General features: G+C 40.6%; 2 protein-coding genes across 3 annotated transcripts in view; both read right to left on the reverse strand.

Moving 5' to 3' along the window:
* The window catches only part of nlrx1 (NLR family member X1), a 36,765-nt gene extending 13,051 nt beyond the window's left edge, over nt 1-23,714 (reverse strand). The window contains exons 1-7 of one of the 2 annotated variants that reach the window (XM_040036469.1): nt 23,295-23,714; nt 22,887-22,940; nt 21,284-21,402; nt 19,215-19,605; nt 3,107-3,338; nt 1,053-2,217; nt 567-750 (exon numbers count right to left, since the gene is read on the reverse strand). In XM_040036469.1, the coding sequence (XP_039892403.1) occupies nt 567-750; nt 1,053-2,217; nt 3,107-3,338; nt 19,215-19,605; nt 21,284-21,402; nt 22,887-22,906 (2,111 nt within the window). In that variant the 5' untranslated portion in view covers nt 22,907-22,940; nt 23,295-23,714. The remainder of the gene's footprint in view (nt 1-566; nt 751-1,052; nt 2,218-3,106; nt 3,339-19,214; nt 19,606-21,283; nt 21,403-22,886; nt 22,941-23,294) is intronic. The other variant, XM_040036468.1, reaches the window with a different exon arrangement.
* LOC120736410 lies at nt 9,014-15,904 on the reverse strand. The gene is made up of 2 exons (XM_040036467.1): nt 11,593-15,904; nt 9,014-10,573 (listed from the first exon to the last, which is right to left on the reverse strand). The coding sequence occupies exons 1-2, from the start codon at nt 11,599-11,601 to the stop codon at nt 9,581-9,583; spliced, it is 1,002 nt and encodes a 333-aa protein (XP_039892401.1). The 5' UTR covers nt 11,602-15,904; the 3' UTR covers nt 9,014-9,580.
* Nucleotides 23,715-24,293: the final 579 nt, after the last annotated feature.

Below are 24,293 nucleotides of genomic sequence, written 5' to 3' on the forward strand. Positions count from 1 at the left end.
AAATTACAACACTTAATACCATTTCTCTTATTCGGAATTATGCATAATGATGGGTTGGTGACACATTTTTTGTCTTTCACATTCCTGCAACCACAGAGACACTAATCTGCCAAGGTTGAAGTTGGATCATGTCTATGCACATAAAATCCAGATATGATAATAATTTCCATTACACAACTCTTGTCTCATTTAATATATTAATGAGACTTTTACATTGGTTGATATCTTTGATTAACAACACAAATTATTTACTGTTAGCAAAAGGACTAATAGAGACCTTTTGCCTGCATTTCACCTGTATTTATGTATACATCTATCTGCCTAGCACTTTTACTTTGAATTTTTATGTTCATTTAAGTGTTTGTTTTACAGTATGTTTCGCACTAAGTACCAAAGCAATTTCCTAATATTGTATACCTTCTCAACATTTGGCAATAAAACCCTTTCTGATTCTGATTCTTTTACCATCTCTCGGATGTAAAAGATGTATTTCCACCTCTTTTGACATAACATACACATACACAGTCAGTCGATCTCTAATCCAATTCCTTCAAATAATAATTTACCTTGCAGGGGTGCAGGAAAGCACAGAACTCAGTATGAAACATTTAAGTGAAGTCATACGAATGTTGGTGAGGCGGATAGCTCTGATTGAAGTTACAACCTCTGCAGTCAGTCTGGGGTTCTGGAACTCATATAGAAGGACCAACAGATCCATCAGCTCTTCTGGTGGTTGTGGCTTGTTAAGTTCTAGTATCAAAAGAACACATACTACATGAAAATATGCAATATGGGTTGCCATACACCAATTACAGACACAATTTCTATCTTTAGAGTTCATTTATCTCATATCACATAAATGTTTACAAGTAAATCTGAGTTTTATGTTCAGTTTCTTGTTTTCTAATACTTTTGTAAAGTTCTAACGATAAATATATGTTTTGTAACTGTTAAAGCTTTAGCAATTACAGAACATTACTCTGTAGGCAGATTAAGTACTTTGTTTCACAAGAGAACGTTTTTTTGTTGTTGTTGTTGTTTGTTTTCTTTACCTCTAACAAGGTATTTCCTAATGGCACGGGTGATCTGGGCCACAGTGGTGCTTTGAATGTTGCAGCCAAGTTGTTGGAGAAGCACACGGTTACCATAGTGCAATAGCCCACCCATGAAGATAGGGTACAGCTCAAAAGGTTGACGTTCACTGTACTGCTGTTGCTGTGGGCCATGGACTCCTACAAGGTTTTGCTCTACCTGGTCAAGGACATCCTCGTTGTAGCTATCCTCAGTGTGGAACAGCTCAGCTGCCATGGTTCTGGCTATACTGCCTTTGTTGAGACTGCTGATTTTCTCATAGAGCTTTGGAAAAAGCTTAAGAAGATTGAATACTGCAAAAATTCGGAGGGGAATTAACTTAGAAAAGATGTTAACAAGGGCATTGACATCCTCACTTGCCTGACCAATGGCCACAGATACTTTCTTGGTGAGCTTCTCAAGAGCGGATTTGTTCTCTCCTAGAACTACATAGAGTGCTGCCAGGTATTCTTGCATGGCTGGGACAGCAAACACATACTGCTTCTCATTGTTTTCCCTTAGGTCTTGTGATATAGATTTACCACTTTCTATGGAAGGAGCCAAAAAGAAGTCTAGTACATCGGTGTGGAACATGGCCAGCTGATGAAGCTCCTCATCTGTCTTTGTCTTCCCTCCTATCCACTGCTCTAGTTCTGCTTCTGAGAAGGATGTGCGTTTGTATGTCACACCTTCAAATGCAAGCTTACCTACTGTACGGACAACATATAACATCAGAGAACTTTGGTGTTCCTGAATGGGCATGTTCGTCCCTGCTCCTGTACCGAGCACTTCACCCCCAAAATTGAGCCTGAGGAAACTTGTGTATATGCCAGTTAGAGTGCGGATGGGGGCTTTGGTATTGGTAAAACGCAGAAAGTGTAAGGTTGCACAAGTGAGCCAGCAGTACGATGGAAGGAAACATGCAGCAGCAAGTTGGCTTTCTCTCTGGAGGTTGAGGTAAAGCAGTTCTACAAGATCCTGGGCCTCTTGGTTATGTGCAGTGTCACTCTGCTTTAGAAGGCGACTGGTGAAGTACGCCCGCTGGCGTGATGGGTCATTAAAACCACGTATCTGTGCGTAACGAGTAACATACTTCTGAGGGATACAGTCCAAAGCAGACAGTCTTGTCGTAATCAAGATGCTGGCCTGTGAAACATATAAAGTAGACAATAAGTGCCATTTACAAACAGTGGGACTTACAATCTAACAAACAAGGCTGAAAATTCACACCACACTTCAGTTCAATTAAATTTTATTTATACAGCGCCGAAATCACAATAGTTGCCTCAAGGCATTTGGAACGACAAAGCTATCTGGATCTAAATTACTCGTTATACTTTCTTAAGAACATGATGTATTTGAAGTGTTTTTAGTTTTTATTTTCAACGGGCTTGAAATCATAATCCTCTGCCCAATAATCCTGCGCTTCTATATTCCAGTACTAGACAGAAGTGATTAACTTTTTAAGTCAAAGTTGGACTTAAGGCCACGACTGGTCAAATTTTCCAATCCTAACTGTTTGATTAATCCAAACAGACACATGCCGCCAGTAACATAACATAGGTCATAAAGGTACCAAACGGATGAACAGTCAGGGTGCAGCCTCCGTGTCTACCTGTTCATGTTTCTAAAGTAGAATTACTCTGGTAATCGGTTTAAAGTCGCTTTGCGCTTGTTTTCATCTTTATTTTGTGTTCACACCTAAAAACTAAGAGAATGATCATAGGATGTAAAACGTAGTAGAACAAATCTCTCCTGGGATTAACTAACGTACTGCATTAAAAACTGCATGTGTTCAGTGTAATATGTGTAATATTAAAAATAATATGATTTTTTTTAATTATTAGTATACTTTTCTAAACTCACTATTTTGCTAAATGTTACTTTTATTCATTTTGCTTGTAGTTTTAAATAAAAGACAAGAACCTGGTCAGATTTGAAATGAAACAAAAACCTGGAGTGGGGGTACATATTAGCTTTAGCCATTTTTTGTTTAATCACTACCTTTAGTTAACCCCTTTTGGTTTTTTCTTACCTCAGGCAACAGATACTTTCTTAGCAGGTTTACCACAACTACACTTGGAGGCAGTCCCTCATTAGGATCACTGCAAAGCTCTGAGGCTCCAATTCGGAAATCCAGTTGCATCTTTTCCATTCCGTTGAAAAGGAAGAGCACATCCTTGGCCTGTTTTCCCTCCCCACTTAGAAGGGGGTGTTTTTTCAGGTGTAGGTACTTCCTGCTCACCAGGTCTCTTAGAGACGTAACCCTGTGTTTAAGAGAACGTGAGTCTTTAGAATCATAAAATAACAATGTGACACTTTGGGTTGCCAAATTTATCAATCAAATGAAATTATAGAAGAATACAAAAAAAATGATTGATTTTGCAATATTTTCAGATTATTTTGGAACTAGCACACTCCCAGTAACGCTGTTGGAAAATTTAAAAAAAGCATTCTTTTAATTCAAGGTTAGAGATGGTAAAGGCCAACATTTTGCTTCTTTTGCAGAAACGACTGCCTTCTCATAAAAGTTGACACTTGAAATCATGCAGCAAAACTGCTTTAACATGAAAGCACAATCATTCAGCTGATTTTGAAGTTGAATTTGTTGTTGAAGTTTATCTCAACATAGCGTTTACAGGCGGAAGAAACATTTTGCCACACATTATTTAGATGATGTCCACCCACAAAGGCCTATCCAGCAGGCCTGGATGAAAAGGCATTTAGGCCAGGTCATCCACTAATTAGAAGGTTGTTGGACAATTGTTTCTGTTGAGCATTTGTGCAAAAATCACTAAGAATAGATTAGTGTAGTGTCTGTGATCATCTTGCCTGCTTCTGCTTGTAGTGCTCTGAGGTTTACTTTTTGTGGTTTTAAAAACCTCAATTCAACATAAGATGTTTAATGAGTTGTGCTGGCTTATTTCTATCCACGACTACACTGACATTATACTGTGAATGAATCTGAGCATTATCAGCTTAAATTCAAATTACTCTCTACCACAGTTGATTTAACTTAAGTCTTAACATAAACACTGCACTGTGCACCAGTCCAACACAGTGCTTCACTGTAAATCTGTTAGAGTACAGTAAGCCAACGTGTTTGTCCTGCACTAAACTGAAGAATATTTTCATTTAGCATATGAAAAACACAAAGTTAGTATAATTCAGTTCATTTTGCAGGACGTTTCTCAATATCAAAAAGCAAAACTTCAAATTATATTCAGATCCAATATCTAATTTAACAAATGAGAACTTACAGTTTATCTGGCAAACTGTAGATACAGTGGGGCAAAAAAGTATTTAGTCAGCCACTGATTGTGCAAGTTCCCCCACTTAAAATGATGACAGAGGTCAGTAATTTGCACCAGAGGTACACTTCAACTGTGAGAGACAGAATGTGAAAAAAAAATCCATGAATTCACATGGTAGGATTTGTAAAGAATTTATTCGTAAATTAGGGTGGAAAATAAGTATTTGGTCACCTCAAACAAGGAAAATCTCTGGCTCTCACAGACCTGTAACGTCTTCTGTAAGAAGCTTTTCTGTCCCCCACTCGTTACCTGTATGAATGGCACCTGTTTGAACTCATCATCTGCATAAAAGACACCTGTCCACAGCCTCAAACAGTCAGACTCCAAACTCCGCCATGGCCAAGACCAAAGAGCTTTCGAAGGACACCAGGAAAAGTATTGTAGACCTGCACCAGACTGGGAAGAGTGAATCTACGATAGGCAAGCAGCTTGGTGTGAAAAAATCAACTGTGGGAGCAATCATCAGAAAATGGAAGACATACAAGACCACTGATAATCTCCCTCAATCTGGGGCTCCACGCAAGATCTCATCCCGTGGGGTCAAAATGATCATGAGAACGGTGAGCAAAGATCCCAGAACCACACGGGGGGACCTGGTGAATGACCTGCAGAGAGCTGGGACCAAAGTAACAAAGGTCACCATCAGTAACACACTACAACGGCAGGGAATCAAATCCCGCAGTGCCAGACGTGTTCCGCTGCTGAAGCCAGTGCATGTCCAGGCCCGTCTGAAGTTTGCCAGAGAGCACATGGATGATACAGCAGAGGATTGGGAGAATGTCATGTGGTCAGATGAAACCAAAGTAGAACTTTTTGGTATAAACTCAACTCGTCGTGTTTGGAGGAAGAAGAATACTGAGTTGCATCCCAAGAACACCATACCTACTGTGAAGCATGGGGGTGGAAACATCATGCTATGGGGCTGTTTTTCTGCCAAGGGGACAGGACGACTGATCCGTGTTAAGGACAGAATGAATGGGGCCATGTATCGTGAGATTTTGAGCCAAAACCTCCTTCCATCAGTGAGAACTTTGAAGATGAAACGAGGCTGGGTCTTCCAACATGACAATGATCCAAAACACACCGCCCGGGCAACAAAGGAGTGGCTCCGTAAGAAGCATTTGAAAGTCCTGGAGTGGCCTAGCCAGTCTCCAGACCTCAACCCCATAGAAAATCTGTGGCGGGAGTTGAAAGTCCGTGTTGCTCGGCGACAGCCCCAAAACATCACTGCTCTCGAGAAGATCTGCATGGAGGAATGGGCCAAAATACCAACTACTGTGTGTGCAAACCTGGTAAAGACCTATAGTAAACGTTTGACCTCTGTTATTGCCAACAAAGGTTATGTTACAAAGTATTGAGTTGTATTTTTGTTATTGACCAAATACTTATTTTCCACCCTGATTTACGAATAAATTCTTTACAAATCCTACCATGTGGATTCATGGATTTTTTTTTTCACATTTTGTCTCTCACAGTTGAAGTGTACCTCTGGTGCAAATTACTGACCTCTGTCATCATTTTAGGTGGGGGAACTTGCACAATCGGTGGCTGACTAAATACTTTTTTGCCCCACTGTAAATGACCTTAACAGATACTTGTTAAGCTCATAGAAATTTTGCTTTTGGAATTTTTCTGCCACTTAAAAGTAAATGATACTTGTATATAGTTGTTCCTCTTCAGTAGGACCGACTTTCATGTGTTACTGTTGATTCGGGCAAATTACTTTAACGTTTGAACGCTCAGTGACATGAAATAATAGTCTAAACCCAGGGAAGAATTAAATTCAACTAAATTCGCGTTTTGGACCTGAGTGCAAAGCTACGCACATTGGGGAGGTTATCATGAGAAAACGTGCTCCAGGCCCAGTAACATCAGCAGCTCCTGTACAACAGAGTAGGGCTGTTCAATATAACGATATATATCGGATGACGATATAAAAACGTCTATCGTTTCATTTTACGCTATCGTTTGTTTTGTGGTGTCGCAAAATAAACTGTTTACGGCAATATTTTTTCATCGTTTTGATGGTCACTGTAGTGGCTATATTAATTTCTCTTTCTCTTATATTTAATATAGCCACGCTACAGACGGACAAGCGCTTGTTTTTATGCATTGTCGTTAGCAACAACGACGGTAAAACCATCGCGTGTCCGCTTGTTTATTTTCCATATAAACCTTTCACAATAAAGCTCAAGATCCTGTTAAGACTTTTCAAAATGAACTGAATCACGTGAAAGAGCAGATTATTTACAGATGAGAAGTAAAAAAGAGCTGCCAGGTGCTAAAAAAATAAACCTTAGACTCAAATGTTAGAACAGGCTTTTCCCCGCAGCACGCCGTGTAAGAAATACAAAGAAAACGGCGGCCGTTACAACTTATGTCTAAAAATGTATAGTTTCATGCATCGGTTAAAACACTCGACTCCGGGTAAAGGACGCGCAGCTGGAAACACTTCAAAGCAAGTCGAGCTGCCCGAGATTCACAGAATTTACAGAAAATTTTACATTTTTATGATTTATATCGTTATCGGGACGATAGATGTTTTATATGAGATTTTGGTCATATCACACAGCCCTATGTGGGATTGTGTGTGTGTGTGTGTGTGTGTGTGTGTGTGTGTCGGGGTCAGAAATGACTGAAAGATTAATAGGCTCTGTTTTGAGTTTTGTTCAAAAAGGAATGACTTCATATAGGGAAAAATATACATCACATATGCAGGACACCTTAAACTAGTTTTTTAAATAAGCAGCAAGGCAGAACAAAGTCAGGGCTGTATCAAGACACAAGGACTAAACCCCAATTCAACCAGACCCAGAGCAGGATTTAACCAAGACAGAACCAGAATCAAAACTAGATGATAGTAGCACTAAAATCATCATAGACCTGCACTACACTTATTTTTTAATTCTACCAAAGTCCACTATTTAGATTCAGAAAAGTTTATATAATTATTTAGCCTTGTTGTGCAAACAAGCCTGCAGAACTTAATAAATATAGAATTTGAAAAATAACAAACCTAAAAAGAAACACTAGGTACGAGATACATGAGGATCTATGATACAGTGATACTTTTGGTAAACAACCATTTGACTAACATGTTCGGTGCGAACTGTGAGGAGGCGCTATCTAACCTCTGAAGTGGCTGCAAATTATACCAGGGTTTTAGATGAATGCCCCCCCCCCCTGTGATTTTACCTGAACCTTGCGATTTTATTTTTAATCATTTTAACAGCAAATTGAAGAAAAGCCTTGACTCCGTTGCTCCACTCACCACCAAAAAGAACATGCATCACCATGGAGAAACGAAGAAGTCAAAAAACTTAAGGGCAGCAGAAAGGAGATGGAGGAAAAATAAAAATGCAATCAACCATCAAATACTTTGCGAGCAACTTAAAATGTACAATAATACACTAAGGAATTCAAGAAATTCATACTTTTCCAAAATAATTAGTAATAACAAAAATAATCCCAAGGTCCTCTTTTCTACCATAGATTATTTATTTAACCCAGGTTTTAACAGCTCCCAAAGAACCCCACAGACTCGCTCTGTGAGCAGTTTGCAGACCACTTCAGGGGAAAAATCAGCACCATCAGATCTGATATTTTATCTAATCGCAATATGATTTTAAACATATCTGAGGGCTCTATTGTATCTGAGGAGACACTGGACAGGTTTGTTGTGGTTAATGCTGAGAACCTTAAGAAAGTTCAAAGTGAGACCCACCACATGTCTTTTAGATCCAATCCCCTCTTTACTTTTTAAAACACTTTATGGATTTTTTGAAGTTGAGCTTGATGAATTGCTCTCTTCAGTTGGGCGTCTTCCCTGCTGCCTTTAAAACGGCGGTGGTGAGGCCCCTTCTGAAGAAGAGCAATTTGGATTGTAATGATTTTAATAACTACAGACCTGTATCCAACTTACCATTTTTAAGTCAAATTTTAGAAAAACTTGTTTTTACTCAGATTACTGATTTTCTCAATGATAGACAGATCCTGGAGATATTCCAGTCTGGATTTAGGGTGAACCACAGCACAGAGACGGCTCTCCTAAAGGTTTTAAATGATCTTAGATGTAACTGGGACTCCCAAAAGCTCTCAGTCCTGGTGCTACTGGATCTAAGCGCAGCCTTTGATACAGTAGACCACGCTATTCTTTTAAACAGACTGAAACACATGGTGGGCCTCTCTGGTGCTGTACACAACTGGTTCACTTCCTATCTCTCAGACAGAACTTTTATGGTGAGTATGGATACATGCTCCTCTAAGATCCATAAAATGACTTGTGGTGTGCCCCTAGGGTCGGTTTTAGGCCCTGTACTTTTTAATTTGTATAAGCTCCCTCTTGGCGGTGTCATCAGGAGGCATGGAGTGAACTTCCACAGTTACGCTGATGATACTCAGCTGTACATCTCCGTGTCTCCTGATGACACCAGACCAATGGATGCCCTTTTTAACTGTATTCTAGATATAAGATCTTGGATGGCAGAAAACGTTTTACAGCTTAACCAGAACAAAACTGAAGTTTTAATCGTCGGTTCTGAGGCTCAGAGAGAGATACTCTTGTCTAAATTACAGGCATTTTCACTATGCCCTTCACTACAAGTGAAAAACCTGGGTGTTATTTTCGACTCTGAGCTTGGTTTTATCCCACATATTAAACATGTAACCAAAATTGGATTTTATCATCTAAAAAATATAGAAAGAGTCCGCCCTATTCTCTCTCAGGCCAACATGGAGATGTTGATGCATGCTTTTTATGCTGTCCTCGCCCTGAGTCTCTTAGTTTCACCAGCTAGACAGCGAGATAACGATGCTCCAATAACCAGACTTATTTTCCTTTTTGCGCTGATTTATTGAAGAATGGCCTCTGACCATTGCCTTCTCTTTGACCATCGTAAAAAGACATATCTTGTCCAAGGCAACAACATTTTAAGGTCCGTATCAGCTTAGAACGATAACATTACGGTATCACTTTCCGCCATCTTTTATTTCTTCTTCACGTTCTCATTTTTTCCTTTCCCAAAGTAACCGAACCCAAAGCAGCCACTAGAGGGAGCTCTAGGGCAGCTTACAACTATAATATCCGATTTAAGTCATAAAAGGCAGAACACTCCCCGCCTGGTACAATATAATTGTGCCACTAGAACAAACTTTTCTAATAAACATTTTGAACAGTTTAGGGCTATTTCAAACACTTATTTATCACTTGATAAAAGCAAAACCATATCAGTGATGGGTCTCAAAAACACTTTTTCATTTCCATCTTTCACAGTCTTTACTTCTGCTTTTCGAACCTTATTGTCCTTGCTCTCAAATGTTCTCACAACTTTTCCCATGGACCAGTCATTTCTGTGTGCGAGAGCATCTTTCAATAACACAACATCACCAACTTTTATGTTTGTTTTATCATCAGTCCATTTTCTCCTTTGCTGTAGTGTTGAACGATATTCACTTTTCCACTGTTTCCAAAAAGAGTCTGCCAAACACTGTACTTGCTTCCATTGCTTTGAGTAGAGGTCTGGCGGTCCAAAGCTTCCTGTTGGTGCAGATAATGCATTGACCTTTTGTGTAAGAAGCATTGCTGGAGTGAGAAGGTTTGGTTTGTCTGGATCTGTTGAGACTGGTACAAGTGGTCTTGCATTCATTATTGCCATTACTTCTGCCATGAATGTACTTAACACTTCATGCGTTAGTTGGACATGTACGGCTTTCAACAGAATACCATCTAGGATGCGCCTTGCTACTCCAATAAGTCTCTCCCACGATCCACCCATGTGTGATGAGTGTGGGGGATTAAACAGCCATGTGCATCCTTTCTCTTGCAGGTATGAGTTTAGTTCTGTGTCCTTGTGATCAATTTGCAACTCATTGCATGCTCCAACAAAATTTGTACCTCTATCAGATCTGAGTATTTGAGCAGGTCCACGGATGCAGAAAAATCTCCTTAGCGCATTGATGAAGCTGGATGTTGACATTGTTTCAATGAGCTCAATGTGCACAGCTCTCGTGGACATGCAGGTGAAAAGCACAGCCCAGCGTTTACTGTCTGCACTCCCTCCTCTGGTACAACGTGTGGTGACCGTCCAGGGTCCAAAGACATCCAGTCCTACACTAGTGAACGGTGGCATTGGTGTCAGCCTGTCCACAGGTAAATCTGCCATCTTTTGGGTCTGAAGTCGTCCTCGAAGCTTTCGACAAAGAACACACTTGTAAATAACAGAAGAGACGAGCCGTTTACTGCCAATAATCCAAAATCCAGCACCTCTGAGCGCTCCTTCTGTTAGGTGACGCCCCTGATGCGCTACCTTCTCATGATAGTATCTAATAAGAAGGATGGCTATATGATGAGCATTTGGGATAATGAGTGGATGTTTCTCATCTTTTGTTAGGTTAGCAGGTGCCAATCGACCTCCTAGTCTGAAGAGCCCATCTTCATCAATAACTGGATTTAACCTTTGAAGACAGCTTTGTTTTGGAAGTGGCAGATTTTCTTTTATGCATCTGTACTCTTCTTCGAACGTTTCACTTTGTACTGTGTGAATGATGAACTTTGCTGCTTTAGACACTTCATCTGTGGTGTTAGTTTCACTGAAACACTTCCAGCCTTTACCTTCTGTGTTCGTTTTCTTGAATGATACTGCCACACGCTTTAGTGATGCAATAGTGCGACACAATCTCATCCAATGAGAGAATCTTTCAAAACGGCATGGCTCTAGCTGTGTTACTGAGGCTTTGGTAACAAAACTTGTTATATCAGGTCTGATCTCTGCATCTGTGTCAGGATCGATCAGTGTGAAACTATCACAGTGAGACTTCTCTATGTCGTGTTGTGTCAAAAAGGAAGGACCACTAAACCAGTTTGTAGAAGCCAATGCAGAAGCTGCAATTGGTCTAGTGGCTGTGTCTGCTGTATTGTCACTAGTGGCTATGTAAAACCACTGTGCTGGATGTGTAGTCTTTCTGATTCTAATCACTCGGTTAGCCACGTAAGTGTAGAACCTCTTTGTGTTGTTGTGTATGTAACCAAGAACAATTTTACTGTCTGTGAAAAATCTGACAGTGTCTACTTCAATGTCAATCTCATCTCTAATGAGTTCGTACATCTCTACAGCTAACACTGCTGCACATAACTCCAATCTAGGAACAGTGTGGGCGGGTCTTGGGGCTACTTTGGACTTGCCCATGATGAAACCTGTGTGCCACTGACCTTCACCATCAAGAGCTCTCAGATATGCCACTGCTCCTATGGCCATGGTGGAGGCATCTGAAAATATGCACAGTTCTTTTTTCACAGCAATGGCCTGGAAGAACGAGAGGTAGCACCTCGGTATCTGAAGCCGCTCAAGATCCTTCAATGAGCTTCTCCATCTGCTCCATTCATCTTCTCTTTCTGCAGGAAGTGATTCATCCCAGTCCTTTTGCTCTGAGGTCAATTCACGGAGAAGAGCTTTTCCCTGCATTGTGATGGGTGACACGAAACCCAGCGGGTCATACAGACTGTTAACAGTGGCCAAGACACCTCTCCTGGTGAACGGCTTTTGTTCGGTGGTGACGTGAAAGGTAAAACAGTCCTTTTTAAGATTCCACAGTACCCCCAAGCTCCTTTGCAGGGGTATGTCGTCCAACTCTAAATCCAAGTCTTTTAGATCCTTGGCTCTCTCGGCAGCAGGAAACGCTTCCACTACTTTGTGGTCATTAGAGGCTATTTTATGTAGCCTTAAGTTTGACTGTGCCAGCATCTTTTGAGCGCTTGTGAGTGTCTCAACAGCTTCTTCCACTGTTGCTGTGGATGCGAGACCATCATCAACGTAAAAATGTCTCATTACAAACTGCTTTGCATCATGTCCGTGCTCTTCTTCTCCCTCGACTGCAGCACGCCTCATACAATAAATAGCCACAGCTGGGGAAGGGCCATTCCCAAAAACATGAACCCTCATTCTATAGTCACAAATACCTTGGTCGGGATCATTGTCTTCATACCAAAGGAATCTCAGATAATCCCTATGATCCTCTCTCACTTCAAAACAATAAAACATTTGTTGCACATCAGCTGAAAATGCTACAGGCTCTTTCCTAAAACGCATAAGGACACCCAGTAGTGTGTTATTTAGGTCGGGTCCACTTAATAAGACTTTGTTAAGGGACTGTCCTTCAAATTCTGCACTTGAGTCAAAGACTACTCTCAGCTGATTAGGTTTTTGTGGGTGGTACACACCGAAGGATGGCAAGTACCAGTGTTCTTTGTTTGAGTCCAAAGGTGGAGCGACTTCTGCATGGTCATTGTCCAGCATGTCTTGAATGAATTCGATATATTGTCTTTTCATTTCAGGGTTCCGGTCCAATGTCTTTCTGAGAGATTGGAGGCGCTTGAATGCTTGCTGTCTGTTACTCGGAAGCTCTGGTCTTGGAGAGCGGAATGGCAAAGGCGCCACCCAGCTGTTACATTCATTTTGATACACCTCTTTCTCCATGATGTCAATGAAGTCTTTGTCCTCTACTGACAGTGCTGGTTTGTCATCATCTTTTGTCCTGTCAAAAACAGTTTCTCCCAGTTGATTGGTGTTTGTGTTTCCCCTGTCCTTTTTGGGGTTAGGTGTGGTGTTTAACTGGTGTTTGATTTGAAACGTGTTAGGACATGGGCAGAGGTAAGAAGCACGGCCATTCTGAAGAATATGTGTTTTGAGAACACTCACACTAGGGGGCTTATGCGTCTTCCCCATGCAGGCTTCTCCAACTATAACCCAGCCTAAATCCAAACGCTGCGTGTAAGGTGTATTGTGTGGCCCATTGATTCTCTCTCTGACTTTGTGTACCTGTATAATGTCTCTTCCCAAAAGCAACAGAATAGGTACTTGTTCTTCTACAGGAGGTATTTTTTCAGCTATCTTCTGTAAGTGTGAGAACTTCATGGCCACTTGTGGAGAGGGAATCTCTCTCCTGTCGTCTGGAATCATGTCACATTCAATCAGGTTTGGGAGTGGGAGCTTTACTTTACCATCCATTGACTCAATCATGAAGTTTACTGCTGTTCTGCCGACATTATCTGACAGTCCTGAGCATGTTCTGAGCTTGTAAGTCTCTGAGCGTGTCTTAATATTAAAGAGCTCAAAAAACTGAGACTTAGCTAGTGACTTGTTACTTTGTTCATCAAGCACTGCATACATCTTTCTAGCCTGTTCTTTTTCGCCTTCTGGATAGACTAACACAGGACTTATTTTTGAGCATGAATGTGGGCTATCTGCATCACCACAGACTTCTGTGCATTTGGAAACAACTGAGGCATTTGCATTATCCTGTGTCTCCCCGCCATCATCTTTATCAGCTCCAGAGCTCTCAGCTGGAGCAGGGGGTGGACCTGGATGTAGCACTGCTAAATGCCTGTCGCTACCACAGTCCATGCATTTTATTTGAACCCTGCAGTCCCTTGCTAAATGTTGAGTAGAGCCACAGCATTTAAAACAGATTCTGTTCTCTTTTAAAAATGACTTGCGCTCATCTATGGGCTTTGCTCTAAAACTCTTGCACCTTTTAAGAGGGTGAGGCTTCTTATGTATTGGGCATACCTTGTCAGGGCTTTCTATAGGCTTGCTGTAACTATTTTGAGGTGAACTAGTGTCTGTAGGAATGTCCGTTTTGTGTACACTAATCACTTGCCTGTTACTGCCTCTGAAGCTTTTCTCCTTCTTGAAGCTTGTGTCGGCAGGAGGTGTGATGACAAAGCTTGGGTCGTTTCTTATTTTGGCTTGTTGTCTTACAAACTTTGAAAAGACACTGAAAGGGGGGAAAACAACTTTATGCTCTTCTTTGTACTTTGCTCCTGTTGCAATCCATTTTTCCTGCAGTCCATATGGTAACTTTTCCACAATGGGGTTGACTCCGCGAGCTGTGTCCAAATATGAGAGGCCTGGTAGGTATCCTCCATCTTTTGCACATTCTATTTCCTGCAGAACGTCACCCAGCTCTCTTAACTTTGTGTTGTCTCTGTTGTTTAGTTTGGGAAACTGTTCAATTTTTTTTAACAGTGCATTTTCTACCACTTCTGGAGATCCATAACATTCCTCGAGTCTTTGCCACACAAGGTTGAGAGCTGCAGCTGGATTAAAGACATGGACTGATCGGATTCTTTTGGCCTGGTGACCAGACTCAACTCCAAGCCATTTGACCATTAAATCTAGCTCCTCTTGAGCTGTAACGTGCAAGTCTTTAATAGCACTTTGAAATGATGCCTTCCACGCCCAGTAGTTTTCTGGGTGGTCATCAAACTGCAAAAGTCCAGTACTTAACATTTCCCTACGTGTCAGGTACCTTGTAATATCCTGGACACCCTGTGTCTCTGTTGATGTTTGAAGAGTGTTGTACGGATAAGGTTTGGGGGAATCCAGTCTCTCTCTCTGTTGTGTTTGGAGTTCCACTTTAACATTAGCCTTTTGAGCACTGTGTGAGCAGTCATTGTCTATATCTGCATTCATAGCCATTTCGCATTGTTCACGTGCAGCTTTGTGACAGGCAAGTGGATCTACTTTTAATTCGAATCCTTCAAGGCAAATATCTGAGTGTTTTTGTACATACTCTGCTGTGCGTTGTTTTGGACTGGCGGGTGGTCCCACCAATGGATAGCGCAGTTCACTTTTTGAGAGTCCCTCCTCCTCTTCTTCATAAACTGCAACCTCTGCTTCTGCAACTGCAACAGCCTTTTGACAGCTCAAAACATGTAAATTAGCCTCAAGTTCAGTTTTTTGTTTCATTATAGCTGCTTCTCTTTCTGAAAACGCCAGCTGTGCACGTGCAGCCTCTGCTTTTGCTCGTGCTTTAAGTGCTGCAGAACTTGTGGATGAACGCATGGATGTACGCGAGCGTCTAGACTCCGCCTGTGTGTCTGCGTTGCTTGCATTATCCTTGTTCTCCATATCCTCTGCGTTGTGCACTTGTTTTGTTTCTCTTTGGTCTGGTATTTCTTCCTCTTCTGGAAGATCCAGTTGATATTGCTTTCCTGACCGTAGACTCATAACTGATGTGCTGAAAATAGCTCCTCGTGGTTGTGCCCGCTGCGCTAATGTCTTTTTACTATGCTGTCCTCGCCCTGAGTCTCTTAGTTTCACCAGCTAGACAGCGAGATAACGATGCTCCAATAACCAGACTTATTTTCCTTTTTGCGCTGATTTATTGAAGAATGGCCTCTGACCATTGCCTTCTCTTTGACCATCGTAAAAAGACATATCTTGTCCAAGGCAACAACATTTTAAGGTCCGTATCAGCTTAGAACGATAACATTACGGTATCACTTTCCGCCATCTTTTATTTCTTCTTCACGTTCTCATTTTTTCCTTTCCCAAAGTAACCGAACCCAAAGCAGCCACTAGAGGGAGCTCTAGGGCAGCTTACAACTATAATATCCGATTTAAGTCATAAAAGGCAGAACACTTTTATTACCAGTCGCATTGATTACTGTAATGCCCTGCTCTCTGGTCTTCCCAAAAAGAATATTTCACATTTTACAACTTTTACAAAACTCTGCAGCTCGTGTGCTGACGAAGACCAGAGGGCGGGCCCACATTACACCGGTTTTAGAATCGCTGCACTGGCTCCCCGTGTGTTTCAGGATCGATTTTAAAGGTCTTTTATTGGTTTTTAAATGTCTTAATGGTCTTGGGCCTTCTTATCTTTCAGATCTGCTTCTATCATATGAACCCTCGCGGACCCTGAGGTCCTCTGGTACTGGCCTTTTGATCGTTCCTAAAGTCAGGACACATACTCACGGAGAGGCAGCTTTTCAGTGGTATGGTCCTCGTCTGTGGAACAGCCTGCCGGAGGAGCTCAGGGCCGCAGAGAACGTACATGTTTTTAAGAACAGGCTCAAGACCCACCTTTTTAATTTAGCTTTTACTTAATGTTTATTTATTCTATGTTATCCTGTTATTCTATTTATATTATTAAATTAGGTCCTACATAATATTTATTGTATTTTATCTTTTTATTCTGTATATACTCTTATTAGGTCATATCTCCAGTGTTTCCTCGGAGGGGGCTCTCTGCACCGGGGTTGTGATCGACCATGGCTGCTGCGGCTCTGTGGGTCTTCTCAGCCTGGCTGGGGGGCTTCTTTGCCTCCCTCCAGCTGTGTGCCCAGCCTGGAGGCTGCGGTCTGTGACCGGCTCCCGGTGCAGACGGCTCCGCGTGATAGTGGTGATAGTGTTCCCTCACCTGGTTCATGTGTGCCCAGCCCAATTTTACTTTTCAAGTGTGTGTGTATGTGTGTGTGTGGGGGGGGATATGTATCCATGACCGCTTATGTTAATGACAGTGTGGGGAGTGAATTGGAGGGCGGGATGGGGTGGGGTGGGCTGCTTTTAACCATGTAAAGCACTTTGTGCTACATTTCTGTATGAAAAGTGCTTTATAAATAAAAATTGATTGATTGATGTCTGTCTCACCTGCTCTTGTTCATCTCTGTTCTGTCCTCATTCTCTCTCTCCCTCTCTGCTCCTCTCTCTCTCCCTGCTCCTCTCACTCCCTCTCTGTTCCTCTCTCTCTCCCTCTCTGCTCCTCTCTCTCTCCCTCTCTGCTCCTCTCTCTCTCCCTCTCTGCTCCTCTCTCTCTCCCTCTCTGTTCCTCTCTCTCTCTCCCTCTTTGTGCTGACAATCAAGCCAAACACCAACATCATCAAATATACAGTTGAAACCAGATATTTACAAACTCTTCAGATAAAAACACTTTTTTAATTGTAACATCAAATCAGACTAAATGTTTATTTTTTTTAGATTGATAAATATAAAAAACATATTTGTTAACTTTAAGAGTAAAGAGAGAAACTATCTGTATTTCTTAATTGTAAATGGCACCAAATTGTATTCAAACTGAGCCACACTTATGGAGCTCCACAGTTCTGTTCCTGGTGTTTTGGTTGACATCTCTTGATTTTCCCATTTCAAAGAAACAGGCTCTGTGTTTTGCCTTATATGCATCCACAGGTGTGCCACCAATTTACTCACATGGACTCTACTAACCTATCAGAAGCTTCTTCAGCTCAGAATGGAATCGTCTGCAGTTTTCTTATTAATTAACAATAAACTTAGTGTACATGTGCTCATAAATTTGATGAAAGTGATAAAAAATAGAAGCTCTGTCTCTCTTTATTCTGACATTTAACTAATTCAAAAGATATTTCAATATTTATTTATCCAAAACAAAACAAGTTTACTCTAAATTGATGTTGTACAGTAAAAAAATGTTCTTGTGTTTTGCTTGTTTTGCATAGAAATATACTGAACAAAATACAAAGCATAATGTATAAAATAACATCTACCAGAGTTTTTTCTTTGAAAGAAGCTCCTTATGTCCATTCTTGTATATCAGTACATTACTGAAACCGATTTATTTAGCCGTGGAGGGAAACAACTGAAAATATGAAATAAACACACATGTAAGCTAAGACTCTCTAAAGAAACAGCATTGTTGTTGTTCGGCTTTTCATTTGTTGATTCACTTGAAGAGAAGTAATGTAATATGGGTTAAGTGATCAGTTTGACATCAATCTTTCGTGATACACCGCCATATTTACATTATTTGTACAGTACGAATGATTTGCTTTGGTACCTGGTCGAACTTCAGTTCTCCTCTGTCTGCCTGGCTCCGTTTCTCCAACAGGCAGCAGCTGCCCCGCCCCCTCGCTCAGTCACTTAGTGTCTGAGCTCGGATCATACCAATATTAGGGGGGATTTACGCACAGTCGTAAATTCCCACAGTGTGCGCTATGTGCTTCGAATATTGTGTGTAGTTTTTGTTTTATACAGTTGTCAGAAAGGCATCTAACTATGAAAAATTACACTCCAAAAGACCCCGGGCTTCTGAAAAAACAACCCGGGCTTAAGCCCAGTAAGCCCCCCCCCGCTCCGCCAATGATGACAACCCGTTTAATATTATCTTAGGTAATACAAGAAAAAAATAAAAACAAAAAGGATTCATGAGGTCGTGCTATGCTTGCTGTGACTTGGTATTTACTGATTAAATAGTAGCAGAAGGTAGGCTAACACTTATATATCTTGGAAAACCAAAATGCATTTGGCACAGTGCATTCAGATCATAATTCTGATTGCAAAAGCTGCCAGACAGGACAGAATGAAAAAAAATAAATATAAATGAAAATGTACTTACATCTCCCCATTCCTTATAAAGTGTTCAGTGTTGTGAACTACTTCATCTGCTAGCAAGGGTATGGGCTGTGTGGCTGCATCTCTCATACAGACGGTCTGTATTTAATCTCATAGTAATTTGTAATATGCATCAGTATACAGGTATCAATTTTACTGACAACCCTAGTAATTGTACTATGTTTGTTGTAATTTTGATCTCCTGAAGTCAATGTGTATGTGTGCGTGTGTACAGGAGTGTGGAGGATAATTCAGAATAATGCATGAGGGTTAACAAAGAAACAATTTGGTGGTTATTTGTTAGCCTGCTATGAATGCAATCTTTGCAACAACTTTAAACGAGTCTAAAACCATAAATTTGCTGATGCTGGCTTGTCCCAAATATGATTACATGGAAAGCTAATAGTGGATAGAGAACTACCTTTTTCCTGCTGAGTTCTCCTGCACTTTAACTGAAAGGCGATTAAGGCAGAGTTAAAAGCATTCATAATGTTAAACTAAATAAAAGAAAATAGATGTAATGTGCAAACTAAAACACTGTTTGTCAGAGATTTAAAATGTATATTAGGACCTAAGAAAATAAAAATGATAAGTATAACAACCAGTACATTAAATCCCAATCAATAAAGTTGTGCCTCTATAAATTTTCTACATGTGATAAAAAGTAAGAGAACCATCTTACTTTGACAGTTGACTGAGGTCCTCACAAGAGAAAGGAATCAGCAGCTGAAAGTGGCTCAGAGTGGTGCCAGCACACCAATCTAGCACCAGCTTTCGGACCACTGTACTTTTCCCTGTTCCCACAGCACCATAGATGAGGACATTGAGCCCCCGGCCATCACTCCAGGTATCAGTGTGCTGAAACAGCTGTTCCACAGTTACAGAGCGATTACAGTGTGTTTGGGTTTGGAATGGAGAGCAGAGTAGTCCTGCCCTCTCCTCAGCATCAGTTTCAAGGATCAGTGGGTCGACATGCATGGTCTCAGGGCTGAAGAAACCTCCAAACTGTTTTTCCTCCTGAGGAAGGTGGCTAAACCATAGGAGGAGCTTTCTCTTGTGGATCTCTATTGGGTCTATAGAGAGAAAGAAAAAGAAGGTGTTTTTATTCTTTAAGTGGTGGATTTTCTCAGATGTGATGAAACCTTATTAAAGTGGTAATGCAATAATTAATTTGATACAATGATCAAATTGAATCTGTTTTATCCTGATGTACAATGCTGTGAAAAAGTCTTTTCCTCCTTCCTTTTTGGACTCTGACCTTGAGTTTGAGATCACTGAGATCCACACTACTCAAATGTTTTAGTATACACAGTACTGTGCAAAAGTTTAAAGCAGGCGTGAAAAAATGCTGTAAACAAAGAATGCTTTCAGAAATACAAATGATTGTTTATTGGCCCCAAATGTATTCTTGTAGCAGGACAATGACCCCAAACATACAGCCAAAGTCATTAAGAGCTATCTTCAGTGTGAAGAAGAACAAAAAGTACTGGAAGTGATGGTATGGCCCCCACAGAGCCCTGATCTCAACATCATCGAGTGTGTCTGGGATTACATGGAGAGACAGAAGGGTGCGAGGAAACCTACATCCACAGAAGATCTGTGCTTAGTTCTCCAAGATGTTTGGAACAACCTACCAGCCGAGTTCCTTCAAAAACTGTTTGCAAGTGTACCTAGAAGAATTGATGCTGTTTTGAAGGCAAAGGGTGGTCACACCAAATCTTGATTTGATTTCAGTTTCGCTTTTGTACATTCACTGCATTTTGTTGATTAGTCAAAGTCAAATTAAACTTTATTGTCATCTCCGCTATATACAGTACAGTATATAGAGAGACGAGATGACAAGGCTCCAGGTGCATCAGTGTAAAAACAAACAAATATAACAAGAGTAGAAAATAAATATACAATTCAGGACTAGGGGCAAAGGGATCAGTAACAATTTATTTGAAATTTACAATTTACAGTTTGACGCTTAAGGTCACCTTGAAGTGATTTAAAGTGACCAGTGTAGCAACTTGTAAACATGAGCAGAATTTTTGAGAGTAATGACTGTCCATAAGCAGCATCTGCATTACAAAGGCAGTGTACGGGGAGTGCAATAGAGTCAGTTAACAGTTTGTTTGTTTGTTTTTGTGTGTGTGTGTGTGTGTGTGTGTGTGTGTGTGTGTGTGTGTGTGTGTGTGTGTGTGTGTGTGTGTGTGTGTGTGTGTGTGTGTGTGTGTGTGTGTGTGTGTGTGTGTGTGGTGGGAGAGCCGGTAGTGAGATTGATGGCTTGCGGGAAAAAGCTATTTCGCAGTCTGGAGGATCGGGACCCGATGCTGTGAAAGCGTCTGCTGGATGGAAGCATCGGCACTTTTGATTAACACTTTCATTTTTGAAAGCATTCTTTGTTTACAGCATTTTTTCTCACCAGCCTAAAACTTTTGCACAGTGCTGTATACCTAGGGTATCCATTTGAAACTCCACCCGAGTTATTGTATTCATAAACTTGGGTGTTCATGTCGCCCTCCCACCCAGTAGGGTAACAAGAACACCCCAGTCTTTTACGGCTAAGTGATGTACAACAACAATGTACAATGTAAAACAACTTTGTAAAAAATGAAAGGGCAAAAGGCCCATATTGTAGGCCTTATTTTGTAACAAGGAAATACCATCATTGTACTGTTCTACAAAGTACTGTGACATTACTACCAAACAACTGACTGATATTGCATTTAAGAGACAATAACTGAGAAAATGAACTGAAGTGTGGACCTGGTTCTAAAGAGTTTGAGGTAGTAAACTTCCTGCAGTAAAAACCAGAGACTGGCCAGGGTGCAGCCTCCATTCCCATCTGCCACATCCTCCATGTTTTGAGTAGATGACTCATCTGTCTGGAAAAAATAATGCATCATGCCGATTAGTTCAGCTGTTGCTTACAACCTTAATAAAATACAAATGCACAGAGAACAACATTTCAAGCACAACTTGCTTTCATTACTTTGCTGCTTACTTAATCTGATAATCACGCTAAGGAATAACATGTAGGAACAAGCTGTTGTTTGCATATTGCAGCAGATATAAGTTATTACACCTCCAAAGCACTGACTTTTACGCAACTGCACACAATTAATATAAACACAAATGAAACCTGTCTACTTTTGCTCTGAGAAACTTCCTGCAAGGTTCCTAAGAATTCTGTTGGGTCTTTATTACAAACAAAGAAAACAATGGAAATATGAACCAGTTTAAATGAATGACACCAGTCGTCGTTTACAAAAAAGTGAAATTCATAAAACGATTAACAGCATATTAATATTATTCTGCATAATACTTTGCATTTGCATTAACATTCGCCACAAGTAGATGGTGGTTCTTTACTACATCCCATTGTGGAAAATAGTCACATCAACTATTGTATGGACAATGTCTCTACACAGCCTAATATACCTCAACTTCTTGCACATTTTTCACACACTCAACAGAAACATTTAGCAAAGCCTGTTTCTATGAGTGCTGACATAAAGATGAAACTAACTTTCCAGTGACTACACATGTAGTCACTGGTCCTAAGTTATGACATGTCCTAGCAGTTTACACACCTTCCACTACTTATTTAACAAGCCGAAATGCAGAAGCAGTGTGTAAATCAGTAAGTACATAAGTACACTCCATGATTCAGTAGCTTGTTGATCCTCTTTTGGCAACACGCACGCATGCACACACACACAGAGTGAGGTGCCATTTGATCAGTGATATTGCACACTGACTAAGGGGGGTGCTGTTGCTACTATAATAAATACAGTTATAATAAATAGAGTTTATAGAAGTAGTCAAAGGAGCTTGCAAAGAAAAGCGTCTGGACTTCTTTAAGTTACTTGAAGACGTTTCACCTCTCATCCGAGAAGCTTCTTCAGTTCTAAGGTCAAATGGTGGAGAGTCCCAGATTATCTGGGACATGCAGACTGGGCAGACTGGGATTGGACGACCAACCTTCCGGTTAGTAAGTGACCTGCTCTAAATTGACAGTACTGTTACATTTAGCAGTGAATCCAAATGACAGTGAGTCTCATTCCCTCGCTCTGAAACTCCCGCTATCGCCATATTTTTCCCTATATGGTAGTATATAAAAAGACATAGTATATAAACAGTGTGCTGGGTAGAAAAATTTTCCAGTTGGGAGGGGGGAATTAATGATGCATTTGCACTGTGTGGGAGAAAAATAACTCACAGTGAATTATCTGCAGGACAGCTTAAGATATGCCATTTTAACCATCGTACATAGAAATATATCGATTATATTCGATATATCGTACATCCCCACTACTATGCCAGGGCCTTTAAGTCACTAGGCATCAAGGTTCAGTTAATCACCAACCTGTGGGGGAGGAGATTCATCCTTTTCTGCTGCTTCTTTGTCTCGGGAAGTTTTCTGTTAACAGTTAAAGCATAAAGTCACACAACTGATGCAAAAACAATCTTACATCTGCATACATCTACATGCATTTGTTTTCTTAAGACTCAAGACGTTTATTGTCATTTCGTATGGTGTTACCCAGCCTGAAACGAAATACTGTTTCTCACCAAATTCCACAAGATGTCTTTATTTAACACGTCACCAGCCCCCTTTGTGATAGCCTTCATATTTATTTAGACATATTTTGGTATTTCTAAGAATATAATAACTCTGCTTAGACTACATATAGCGTCTGCGTCTCTTCTGCAAATGCCACTGTCTCATAGCTAACAATCATGCAAACTACACATAAAATACAATAAGACATACCACCGTCTTATCGTTCGTCTCCCGACCACACGTTGTCCAGGAAAGTAGCTTAACGCATGCAGTATGCCGTTTCCTTTTAGGTTTTCAAATTTTCAAATTTGTCCAGTATCATTAAGGACTTGACACACAGAAACATATGTATCACACCGACTGTCATTCTTCCGCTTCACCGTCGATGAGTTTCATGTTTCAACTTCCGGTAGTGCTGACGACAAGCAGTCCAAAACGTAACTCTTATCCACCTTTCCATAACCTCGATCGAAAACATCAAAGAAGATCAAGGTCGAGGAAATGTGTGTCGGAAAAATCACAAGGGCTAAGAAGTGCAACGTAATAAAAATCTGACCAACTAAAGTACGCAATTTCCCTATTTGCTAGTTTGTACTTAGTAAGTTCACTCGGGAGTCTAGACTTCCACGAGAGGACGCGGGCGTGATGACATCACAGCTCAGCTCCAGCGATTTATTGGAGTGGCTGGAGTTACAATGGAAACACGGGTAACTACTAGAAGTATTTAAAAACATTCATAGATAGATAGCTATTTCTCTATATATCTATATATCTTGTCTTTAGAAAACCTCCTTGCCATTATTCATATTCATGACCATTATTAGTTGTCTTCTAACATTAAAAAAAATCTTTCACTATGTCAACAGGCTTCATACAGTTGAGCAAATCACTAAGTGATTAAAGCACTAACTTTATTTCTCTTAATGAAAACATGCATGTTCAATCATCCAGGTAAGCAAAACCCAAAAAATTAAGTCTAAATTTTAATTCTAATGAAGTCATTTAGCTTCAATCAATTATATAGAATAGGAGTAGTGAAAAATAAGGAGAAAAAAGGGCTCTGTTTTCTGTTGCCTATATTCTAGATGCTGACTTTGCCTCCTAATTGAAACAGCAAATGAGTACGGTCAGGGGTTACAATGGGATTCAGGAGGTGGAAAAACCCTAAAATTGGTTGTATTGGTTGGCTAAGCATGGGGAAAAGGGATG

The sequence above is a fragment of the Simochromis diagramma genome, unplaced genomic scaffold (genome assembly GCF_900408965.1).
Source record: "Simochromis diagramma unplaced genomic scaffold, fSimDia1.1 OVJJ01000324.1, whole genome shotgun sequence".
NCBI lineage: Eukaryota > Metazoa > Chordata > Actinopteri > Cichliformes > Cichlidae > Simochromis > Simochromis diagramma.